This window comes from Gymnogyps californianus, chromosome 1, assembly GCF_018139145.2.
Source record: "Gymnogyps californianus isolate 813 chromosome 1, ASM1813914v2, whole genome shotgun sequence".
Classification (NCBI taxonomy): domain Eukaryota; kingdom Metazoa; phylum Chordata; class Aves; order Accipitriformes; family Cathartidae; genus Gymnogyps; species Gymnogyps californianus.
This window is the reverse complement of record NC_059471.1, coordinates 95,040,088-95,052,678: the sequence shown is the minus strand read 5'-3', so window position 1 is coordinate 95,052,678 and position 12,591 is coordinate 95,040,088. Positions and strand designations below refer to the sequence as shown.

At 35.5% G+C, this 12,591-nt stretch overlaps 1 protein-coding gene across 4 annotated transcripts in view; it reads right to left on the bottom strand.

Annotated features, from left to right (window-relative positions):
- The window catches only part of USP9X (ubiquitin specific peptidase 9 X-linked), a 106,047-nt gene that overhangs the window by 59,436 nt on the left and 34,020 nt on the right, over positions 1-12,591 (bottom strand). For all 4 annotated transcript variants that reach the window (XM_050915206.1, XM_050915205.1, XM_050915208.1 and 1 more), the window contains 9 exons: positions 11,454-11,566; positions 10,446-10,664; positions 9,156-9,271; positions 8,652-8,903; positions 8,436-8,574; positions 6,709-6,861; positions 2,809-2,913; positions 1,079-1,285; positions 5-141 (listed from right to left, as the gene is read on the bottom strand). In XM_050915206.1, the coding sequence (XP_050771163.1) occupies positions 5-141; positions 1,079-1,285; positions 2,809-2,913; positions 6,709-6,861; positions 8,436-8,574; positions 8,652-8,903; positions 9,156-9,271; positions 10,446-10,664; positions 11,454-11,566 (1,441 nt within the window). The remainder of the gene's footprint in view (positions 1-4; positions 142-1,078; positions 1,286-2,808; positions 2,914-6,708; positions 6,862-8,435; positions 8,575-8,651; positions 8,904-9,155; positions 9,272-10,445; positions 10,665-11,453; positions 11,567-12,591) is intronic.

Sequence of the window (12,591 nt, the reverse complement as noted above, 5' to 3'; positions counted from 1 at the left end):
TTACCTCAAGTTTTGTGGTGCTTCACCAAACAAACTGCAAATTTCTCTGATCTGTTTCAGTGCAGGAATGACCCATTTGTCATTTGTGCGAAGCTCTTCTATAAAACGATCTATCCACTGGATCTTTTGTGTATCTCGGTCCTTAAAGAACAAACATTTATCATCAAAATCCAAGTGCATTGCAGAAACTGTCATCATTCCCTTACTTTATTTGTTTCCAAGACAGAACAGAACACACAAAGCCACACAAACACTAGATCAACTGAGTTCTGAAGCATATAAGCATAAGAAAAGTATCTGAGCGGCACTACATGTTGGCAGAAGTGATCAGTGTGTCACAAACTCTCTGCCTTTAAGCACTCAAGCATTCAGTACGTATTTAAGAAAACCTGTAGCTAGATAGCATCATCATTGTTTAAATAATTTGCTCTTTCCCTTCTTTCATTTATTTCTACTCACTGGTACTCAGAGTAAACTGCTATAAAATATCAAGAAACAATGAGAAACTGTTTCTTAACAACTAAGGAACAAAACCTGCCAGTGGCTGTCAACACAGATAACGGATTAATTTTGAACCACAATGAATTATTATTCTGGCAGACTTCCACAGAAGTTTGGGTGGGGAAGGAGAGCGTGTAATAGTTCTCACTGTCTTTTGCTAGGTCCTTTCTAATATTATACAAGACACATAAGGACTTGCTGAAAAAAACCCACCCAAACAAATGAGCATAACTGAGTTTGGAAAAAAGCAAAGACAGGAGGGGGGCTGCTTTTCCTTTCTCCCTATTTACTTTGGTAGGGTTCTTTTCCAATTCCTTCAATGTGGTCATCACAGTATGTCACCAATTGCAACAAGACAGGCAAACTGATGTATTTTACTCTCTCCAATTAAAGCATGAACTGTGTTATTTAAAATAGGTCTCATAACATTTTAAAAGTACCTGGATGTTGGTAGAATAATACAAATCTATGATAAGGAACACTTCTGTTAAATTACCAAATCCCTTGAACTTTTCATGGGGAATGGAAGGAAACTGTCAGTGACTGATTTCACAATAGAACATACCAGATTACTCACCTGTGAACAGCTGTAATCTAAGATTTTAATATGGGCACTAAGAGCCTGGTCCATGATATCAACTGGTACATCATCACTATGAGCCAAATTCCACAAAAGGTTCAGCACTTTGTGTGCCATCACACCATCCTTGTCATCCTCTGCAAGACGACGAATTAACTCAAGTAGTTTCTCACGCTGTTTCTTGCTTGCATTTGTCCAACTTGCCTAAGAAAATATTTGATATGAAAACCAGTCTTTTTTTTTTTTTAAATTCCACACGTAACCTGCACTGTTAAGATATGATGCAATAATAGTGATGTAACTAAAGAACTTTCACATTAGTTTCTTTCATTAAAAATAAATAGCACATTAGATCAATACATAAGTCAGACACAACTGAATTGCTCTTCCAGTGTTTACAACTAAAGTGTATTCAACTTGAGACTTTAAAAAAAAAAAAGGATCTTTAAACAAAGATCACAGATGTGCTTGTAAAAGTTAACATTACTATTGACAAGTTCACCAACAGTCAAAATAGAGCGGATCCAGCTGTTTCTTGCAAATGCTTTCTCAAAACTCCTGTGCTTACACTTAAAAGACTTCTTAAATAACTGATAATCACTAAATGAGTAAAATTTTACTATCACTTGTGCCTCTGAATCTGATTGAAACAAACGTCCTCTGCATTAAGTTAACCTTTTTCTGAGTAAGTTTCCAGTATAACATTACTTCATATCCATCTCTCAAGGTCAGACACAACTTGCAACAGTTTACACACAGAATTTCCGAGCATTTAGTTCAGTATCTGGATTACAGAGCATTAGACCCCTAGTCACCAAACTAGAGGACCCACATTAAGCAGAGCACAAATTGCATGTAAGCCAAAATATGACTATAACGCATTTATCTAAAAAACAGAAAAGAGAGTCTACAAAGCTGGCTTGCATTTTCTAGTACAGATCATCTCCTAAAAGCAAAACAATAAAACAAGCCAGATAGCACCACTACTGCAAGCCACAAATGTTAATGTCAGCATACATAAAAAGCCAGTGCATAACATAAACTTTCAGAAACAAGTTGTTTTGTGATTTCAATCAAATCATTATATGTTTATAAACATTCAACATTATCTTCCTGAGACTGTTTCATTCTGTATCTACGTTAATCAAAGAAAAATTATTACATGATAAAGAGGAAGTTGGGGGAGCGGGGAACGGAAGTCCTTGATCTCCTCTACTTAAAGATCAAAAGTAGCAATGCCCGGTTTCAAAACTTGATGAAACCTACTCTAACGCTAGGAGAAAAACATTATTTACTAAATCACCAACACTTATTAATTCGGAACAAATGCAAAAAGGTGTTTAAGATAAATAACTTATTTTATTTGAAAAATTCAATATTCCTAGGATTGCTAAATGTCACTTTAATACTACAGGCCTCAACAGACATGCATTACCCAAAAGCATTTAAACCAGAAAACAAAACTATCAATTAAACTAGCATAACTAGCCTTTGCTTTAGACAGGAAATAAACAGAAAATCTCACAATAACTGCTCATTACAGAATAGTACAATCTAGCATTTCTAATATTAAATATTACAGACCGTTGCTACGCATTAAGAAGTCTTTTAATACCAGCAAACTGCCTGTATCTAAAATAAGTAGCAAGTAGACATTGAAAGAGTCACAAATCTGTATCCAACTTCACAACCCATTTCCTGAATACAGTCAAAACATGCATAGTTACCTTAAAACAATCGAACAGGTGATCAAGCTGCTCAGGAGAGAAATCCCAAGCTAATTTTGCAAGGAGATCATGTACATTTTTTACAATGGCTTCATGTTTTCCTGCCTGTCAAGATGACAAAAAGAATCCACTGACATTTGTAGCAATCCATATTAAGTCAAGCAGCAAGACATCCTACATAATTTTTACAAGACGACTGTTTGAATTGGCCAGCAAGAAAAGCTGATGCTGTGGGAGTGGCATGGCAACCTGAATACTTACTTCACTGGGAAGTCACAATATTTAGATTTCCCTTGTATGCGTTAAGTATTTAAGTGTGCTCTCTGTGTGTGCACACAAGTATTTATTTAGAATATAAATACTGCAGTGTCACAATATTTATTTTTTTTAACAAAAGCATGCTGGGACAGTAGACAATAAAGTCTAAAAGGGTACTTTAACTTACAAATCAGTATTTTAATTTAATGTAGTTTGGGGTGGTTTTTTTTTTTTTAAGAAAGGACTCAAAATCCACTTCCTCAATGAATTTCATTGAGGTATTCTAAGCTGTAAAACAATTTTTAGTATTTCCACATAGTTTCTCAGGCTGAAGTACTTCCTTTGTGCTAGCGGATTCATGGACAACTAAAGCTTTCTATTACAAACAACTTGTTGGCAGACAACATTTTAAAGTCCAGCAGCTTATAAACTTATCAAGTCTAACAATCGAACAACTAACGGCAAGATGTTGATTTATATACTAGACATGGTTTTAAATGAGAGTTGGTGTATGTCACAATTGTGACATTTAAGGAGGAAGATAATACGGAAAAACCAGCTAGCTCAATTTTAACTCTGTGCAAGAAGAAAATTTCCTTACTACATGCCCAGACTGGAAAATGCATCCCGTACTTTAAATCTGCACTCAAAACCAACGATTTTGGACTATGTGAATCAATAGCTGATTTACTGTAGAAAAACTTCCTGTAAGCATAGAATAAAAAACGCGAAACAAATACCTAGAAAACAAACTCTGATGTAATTAATCTTGTACAGTATTAAAAATGCATGCATGAGCAGTTTTGAAATTCATTTCCTTCTAAAAGCTTGCATCAGTAGGTCACTTAAAAAACAAAAAAAGAGACTAATAGCTTTGTTACACGCTGTGCCGTAAATTCTTTATAGTGTGCCATAAATTTTTCTTTAAAAAAAAAAGTGAATTTAAGTAGTAACATTCATTTTCATCTTATGGGTTAGATTATGAGAGAGGGAATTACTAAACCACTTATTCCACTTGATTTTGCAAAACATAGTTTTTTTTTTTTTTTTTCCTCTTACCAGACTATTTCCTGGATAGAAAAAAAAACCTGAGAGCATACAGGGCAGAAAGAGCATCTACAATATAACAAATAAAGGAGAAGTATGCACAGCTGCTGGGGGGGGCGGGGCAAGAAGAGTAAGAATAAGGCATATAACCATATTGTCTCGGGAGGTTTTTAACAGACATGGGGAAGCCCTTAAGAACAGAAAAGGCTGGGGAAGCAGTACGAGACAGTCGGAGGTAAGGAACCTGGTGTGTGAACTGTCAGCTTGCTGTGCAGAAACAGGGAAGCGCCTGTAAAGTTCTAGTTAAATGCTCCAGAATGTAAGTAATGAGACTCCAACACTAATCTCTGCATTTTTATTTCTTGTCCAGCTGGATCTTTCCCTGCAACTCAACAAGCTGCAACTTAATGCTTGCCTTTAGAGACTTCCAACATTATTCCGTGAATCAAATATACTTCTATATTGTGAGCGCTGGCTTTGTAAGACATGAAAACACTTCAATAAAACTTAAAACTTCTGTTGCCTTCTAAAGACAAAAGCCGCATGACTGTATTACTTTTTCTAAGCTACTTATTTTTATTCTAGTTGTATATGGAGATTCTCAGGGCACTTCTATACTGTCAAATGTAAATTTGTACATGCTCACTCTCTAAACCCAGGCAGCAACATAACGGCTCTAGCTGAAAGCAAAATCACACCATTGCTGCACTGAGCCAGAGCTAAAATAGCCTGCCTGTTATATAAAGCTACACGGTAAATCAACTCCTCACTGCTGAATTTCATGCTCCAGCTGCTCTTAGAAGCAGTCATTTAATAAGAACTTCTAAAAACTACTAAACACAGGGAGTAGTGAAGTTGGTAAAAATCATTCTGTATTAGCAGATTTTGGTATTCTTACCTTTTAGTCTATTTTAATTCCATGGCCAAAGCCACAGTGAAACCGTCTACCTCAATAAGACTTACTGAATTCAACTTTCACACACACAAAAAAATACAGGGCAAAACCGCAGCAAGTACACCGAGGCAACTACCTAACTGAAAGCATAAGAAGTAAGCAGAGTAAGCTGGGTATTTGAGGGCATGGGAGATTTATCCCTTAATTTTTTTTTGCAACTGTTGGGGTGGACTATCCCTATCTTTTAAGGTTGCACACTTGTTCACACTTTTCTGGAAGGGTAAAAAGTTTGGCTTAAACTAGCTTATCCACGTGGCCTATTTCCAGGCACTAGGAGTAATATACTTGCTTGGAAGACTTTTTTCCAGATTTCAATTTTTTTTTTTTCTTTTATAAAAAGGTGAGGCTCTAATATAGGTAATACAAGCCTACTAACAGTAAACTAACTTCTCAAAGTTTTTATTCCCCACAGACTTCTTACAGTCTGGAAAGGTCTACAGAGCACAAGCTGAAAACTAACAGTATGATCACAGACCTTAATTCAAGTAATCTGTGTATTGCTCTGTTACATGATGTAATTTTCTAAACAGGACTTAGGGATAATGAGAACATAAAGACTTTCTTGAGTTTCAGCCTGTGCAGTTACTAACATGCTGGAACTGACGTCTAGAGATTATGAAGTTAGTTGAAACACCAGAGATCTCAAGTCAACCCTCCACGACATCACCTGTAGTCCCAAGTGTTTTAAATGTAACTTGAAAATAGCATGCCTGAAAACAGCGACACGTGGATAAGTCCACTTAAGCCAAACTGTTAGAGCTTCAGAAGAGCGTGAACACACATAAACTAGGGATATAATACTACCCAATTCCTGTATCAGCCCTTGTCATGGTTTAACCCTAGATGGCAACGAAGCACCACACAGCTGCTCACTCACTCTCCACCCCACAGTGGGATAGGGGAGAGACTCAGAAGGGTAAAAGTGAGAAAACTCATGAGTTGAGGTAAAGAGTTTAACAGCTAAATCTTTTGCTTTACCTATGTAGCCCCATATAAGCTACTATGAAGAAATTTAACTCTATCTCTGCCAAAACCAGTACAGCTCTCTATCTTGGAAACCGGCTTTAGCCTTTCCACACTTGAAAGAATGGCCTAAGGGCTTACTGGTACAATTAAGTTAGAGTTTCACTACCCATTACTTATGAACAAGGATATATGTACTCATGCTTGTTTCTATCCTAAAATGACCTTTTATTTTCTGTCTACTCAATAATTAATAATGATTTTGTCTCTTCAGCTGCCCATTAAGTGTGCTAAACTCATGCAGCCCACAGCTAGGAAGCCCAGCTTCACCGATCACTTAAGTAAACAAGCCAATATTGCAAAATTTATAATTTTTCAAAAATAATCATTACAACACAAAGGAAAGAATTTGCTGTTAAACAACTTCTAGAACAGTCATTATTATAAGCCTTATTAATAGTGCTCTGCCCAGGAAAAATTTATCCAACTGTGGTGAGCTCAGAGATTAGCAATACATATTCTTAATGTATTTTAAAATACTAAGTCATCATGTATCACGTTCTTTCATAATCTAGACTTTACTCAACATTGAGGGTTCCTTAATACTTAAAAAGGATGACATGACATACAACAAGATCCCTCCTGTGCAGGAGCAGACAAGCAGTTGAATTCTTTACCTGTGCAGCCCAAATGTTGTCAAGATCTTGCAAAGTGAGGGCTTTCTCTTTGATGACAAAACGGAGAATTTTCTCTAACTTCTCTACATATTGAGGCTGATGAAGACTATCTCTTAACACAATTGATAAAATATTATTCTGCTGGATCCATTCCTGAATATAAAAAGAAAGTAGTGCCATCTCAAATTATTGAAGTGCCATCACTGATATTTAAGCTAAAAAGAAACATCTCAACCTGTTACAGATTAATGACTTTATATACAATATTCCAATTGGGAGAAGTGAGAAAGATGCAGCACAAGAGGAAGGTATTTATCTCTAAATTTAATTTTCTCTTTTAAAAGAAAAAAAAAAATCAGCATTTTAAATAATCCAATATGCTAGTCACTGTGATATCTTAAGGGGAAATATTTTTTCAGGCATATTAAAATCACGAACTCAAAGCATAAAAATGTTCAAACAACTTCAAACATAAAAAGCCAATGGAAGAACAGTTAACTCTTCTATTCAAGGAACAAAATTTTTCTCTTCCAATTCACAATCATTAAATATCAAAACCAAATTGTTTAAGACACTTCTGACTTTACTGGTATGCCTACAGCATGTCACATAAAAAGGGCATAAGCAACGACTGAAACAAACAGGCTAGATTATTTAAGTACTGCCACTTATAGGTTTTTTTTAAATGCTTCTAATTGAGTTAGAGACAAATATTCAAGCCATATTTAAGTAGATGCAGGTGTCTGACAGTCAGATTAGTGTCATGTATTTTTTTGTTCTGACTGAAGCAAAGCAGTGTGTGCTTTGAGCACTGAAAAAGAAAACAAATATACACAGCATCTTGATTACAGACTTACAATATTCAAGCTAGTCTCGTGAAATACTTAAATCTACAAGTTTTCGTTTAAAAACAGGTCTTGTCTGAGATGCCAAACTATAGGGAGTATGTAAAAAAGAGACCTTTTCCCTCCTACTGCTTTAAAAAGTCAAACTGCAGTAATTCTTTTTTGTCAGCAGTCCTTTTGAAGATTATAAACCTCAGAACAGGTAGCCAGTCACAAAGACGGGCCAGAACAGTGCAAAAATCACAACACAATTAGATTTCACAAAGATGAAGAGAAAATTGTCCTTACTTTAACTTTATAAATGCTCATTTTAATAGTTCCCTACATATGCACTCAAACATGAAACAGCATTCAAAGTATGTAAATATTAAATAAATAAAAATGTTGTATCTAGAACTTTCTGTACTAAAGAATCCAGCTTCCGAAATGTGAAAAGCAGTGTAGTCACTTAGAACTCTAACGAGAAAAAACTACTTGAAACACAAAAAACAGACTATATCCTTATTTAAACAAACATTCAATTTTTAGGTACAGTGGCACAAAAGTTTCAAATTAATCACACTTGCTTTATCTAGGGTTTGGGGGTTTTTTTTTAAACACTATATAAAAACCATACTATTCAAGGATACCTGTTTAAAGCATGTTTTTAGCTGTACTGAAAATAATTCTCAACAGCAGCTTTGAAACAAGTACAGCATTCTTTCACAGAAAGACTACTATTAAAAATGACTTATTACCATGACATTATACCTTCTGTTTATAACACTAGATATGAAAATTAGCAGTGTGTGCAGGATCCATAATATATAGCTACTTCTACAATTAAAGTAATAAGGAGGAAGAAAATCTATTCAATGAATTTAGGTGAAAAGGAGAACTTACTGCCATTCTTTCAGCTGTAAGCCATTCTTCCTCTTCAGGATTACCATGCCGATGAGTATAATACGACACACTGGATATTACTTTGTTAACTTCATTTAGTGCATTCATTTTACCATTGAAAGAAGAAATTTGTAACAATCTGTAAGAGAAATTAAATGTAAGAAGTGTGGAAAAAAATGTCAGCAGTAGTATATCATATTAGGAGTAGCATCTTACCTAAGTATCATTTTTAACCTAAATATTTCTAAGTTTTTTACAGTTTCTTCTTGTCCTGGAACTCTCGAAGCTAAGTTCTTTAGAGATTTGATTATCATTGACAGAGCATCATTTTTGGCTTCATTCTTTGCTTCTTTTTTCAGTTCATCATCTGTTAAATTTTCTAAAAATTGTGGAACCATTTCTATAATTGGAAGGAAATATTTCTTCACTGTATGTAATGTTAGAAATTCATAACATTGTCCAAATGGCCTAAAAAGAAAGAAAAAAGGGATCAAAGTGCCATAACAGGTAGTTGTGTAACATTAAGACAGTAAGGAGCAATTCATTCAAGAAACTCAAGTCTATTTACAAGCACATGAAATGTTGAAGGTAAACACAACTAGTTAAGAGATGGAGCGAGGAGAAGTGCTTCAAGAAAAGACTAAGCTTTGCACTAACTTAATATGTTATACTTAGTCCAACTTTTCCAAATATGTAAATTATTATTTTTAAAAAACTTACTTGATGAGAGCTGCAATTATCTGAACATTCAATGCTGATCCACTCATGAAGCGATCATGCAAGATCTGAAATCCATTTAATGTGCCAAACTTGTTGATAAGATCTACTAGCCAACCCTGCAATATAGTAAACAGTTATTTTCTGACATTTACAAATTACCATCTAGAAATACTTTCCAGTACCTGTTAGTAACAAAACTTGCTCTAAAAAAGTCCTTACACAATAAACTGTTAGAAGGTAATAGAATTGACAGTGAACTTGCCTATATAGTTCAAACATTCAGTTTTAAGGAAATGCTTAGAAGTAGGCAACAAGATCTTTCCCATTATCATGTCAAAGAACAGATGCTGTATATTAGTTATTCAAAGAAATTTATCAAATATATAGGAATAAAAATTACTATACTTCAGGTTCAGCTTTGGCTGCTAAGTTACTACAGAAAGCATGATGATTCTGGTATTTTTTTCTGGTCCTGGATGTGATAATGCTGTGTATGAAAGCAGTAAGAATGCAAAATAACATTTTTCTAAACACGGTTAGCAATGCAAGGAAGTCCAAGGACACAGAGTTCTTTATCTTTGGTTCTTACGTATCAATAGCTAGCAGTTCTACTAAAAGGAAAAAAAAAAAAGGAAGAAAGCAACAAAAATATAATTCTGTTAACTCCTGAAGTTGTACCAATGCCATTTGGAGCACAATTCTGAAAAATTCAGACCCAAGAACCAGAACAGATTACTAATCTGCACGGCCAGTTCAAAAAAACCACAAATCCAAAAAACCCCACCAAACCCCCCAAAAAAACAAACCAAAACAAAAAGCAAGCAAAAAAACCCCAAACCCACACTGACAGAAGCATCCCATGTCCAATTAAAAACATTTCTCCTGTCATTGGGAACTACAAGAAAAGGGAGAGAAAATTCCTACTTTATCACATAATCTCCTCCTCAAAATATGTCACCTACAAAATCATGTTGAGTGAGAAGGTAAATCCATCAACTGGCAAATACAAGCAAGCCAATTAACACAGTAGGAATGGCATTCCAACAGAGTTGTGCCAGCTTACCATAGAAACACATGACACAGTTTGATTGTGGACCAAAGACTGAAAAGTTAGAAGGGGAAATGTACATTAAATCATGATCAGTTAAGAGTCAAAAGCAGCAGAACATCTTAGTGACATAGAGAATAAAGGGGTTTTTTCCTCCCTCTAAAAACAGTTCTCTATGGCTACTGTGTAATTAGGTAGCACTGCATAAAATTAAAAATACAGGTCTGAAAACGCTCTCATACCTTTGGTGATCGTGGGTCAGGAGGACGGGCATAAAGTTCATCTTCAGCAAGCTGGACTCCTGCAGGAACTGTTTCTGAGGGACGAGTACCATTGTATAGATGGAATTTGCAGTGAGGATTTAAGGCCATGGCAAGAAGTTCAAGAAGGGGAAACCAATCTTGGGACAGCTTGGCCACACAGAGTTCCACTAGTCGATGAGTGTTGTTAATAATACATCTCTATTAACAAAAAAACAACCACCAAGAATGTGGCAGGAGACTGTACAATGAATACGAACTACAAACTCTGAACCATTTGTACCTAGCATGCAGAGTTGCATAAAAGCTTACAACGTTGTATTTTAATTTGTACTTCCTCCAACAAAGGCTTTAAACAAACTTTAAAATATCTGTTTTCAGCTAAAAATTAAATTTAGGAAAAAGACACAAATATTTTGGGTTAAGACATTCATGAATTACCAGGGAACTATTAACTTTTCCTTCTTTCACCTATTTCTCTCACAGATTTTAATTTGCTTATGAAGATCTTTACAGTTTCTCATTTGGCATGTGACTAGCTGTCCAACAGGTAGTTCTTATATTCAAGCAGCTGCTACAAACATTCAGAAGTTAGCAGGCTGCTAAAAGCTTTTACTAAAAAAAGCAAGTTTTCACATCCTAGCATGCACATAAAAATAAGCAGGTCTCTAGACATATGGCCAAAGACAGCCTACCTAACAAGAGCTGCACTACTGAATGCACAAAGTTCTGTTCCTCCCCATATCATCTCGCATGTTTTACTTCCTCCCAAAACCACCAGAAGCAATAAGATAAAACAATGATAGAAGGATGACTCCCCTCCTCCCTCCCCCCCGCCAGAGCCATGTATACAAGAGTTCTCCCAGTTCTCTGTTGAGATGAGTTTCAAAAATGAGATTCAGTCTCGGCAGTCTCCTCATAGCCACAAAGGCAGTCTCCTTCCTCATTTAAATTACTATGCTTTTCAGAAACACAACTTTAAAAACTCACATGAATCTCAAACTTCCAGCCGCTCACTGCCTCATCTGTAAGGATTTTTGTGAAAGATATTGTTAACCCATCTCGAAAAAATCGCTGGCATGCTTCACTTTTGACATCAAGGCCTATTTTAAAATAGAAAAGAAGAAAACAAACTATTAGATATGCAATTTCACTAGTTGTTACATGAACTTTTAAACATTGAAAGCAGTGATTTGGACTTCAAAGGTTTGGTGTTTAAAGTTTCAGAATTATTTTGAAAAGAGAAGCCTTGGATGAAGACAAACTTACATAAACTTGAATGGACAAAAACCTGACCGATTAATGTTCTAGTAAAGCCACCTCAAAAATTGCACTCCTTTAAAAACTCAAAAGATATAATAGCAAAAATAACAATAAGTACAATCTTTATCTTCCATTCTTCTGGTACACATGCATTTATGTTCTCTCATTTAGTTGCTACCAGTAAAACTCACTGACTGAAGAGGAGAAAGGGTAAAACTTGCTCAGCTTCCCAGACACAATTAACCTGCAAAAATAAACATGAATCCTTCTGTCTCTCACCCTCACTTGAAGTACAGTTTCTTTTAATTCTGTTGCCAGGATCCAACACACCTAGACCCCAACACTGCCATAAACCTTTGCAGCCACCATACATCAAGTTTAAAATTAAAGAACAGTGCTCCATACTTTTAGCTGTTTTAAAACTCTGGAGTTATTTATAACCAAGTATTTCAAGAAATCTGTATATCCCCTTCAAAAGTTTAGTTAAAAAATCTAAATAGGGCTAAAAGTCAACAGAAAAAATATACTGAACATGTATCAGTACACACTGGAAACAATGAAAGCCATTGGGTACATTATAAAAAGAAAAAACTGTGATCTGCCTGCACAGTTTCTTTACAGAACAAGTTTAATTTTCAATGAGGGAATCTTAGCATTCAACAAGTCTACAGCATCCAGATTCACAAAAATTATGCCGTTGCTCCCTGACCCCCTCCCACCCCCCCTCCCCCAAACCTCGTTAATGAAACATCCTGACAGTAACTTCGACTGGTTTGGGAAGGATTGATTTGGGTTATCAAATTAGAGTTCCTCATAGTCACAAACAACTGTACAACAGAGGTTCCTTTCAAAAGTGGTCACAGAA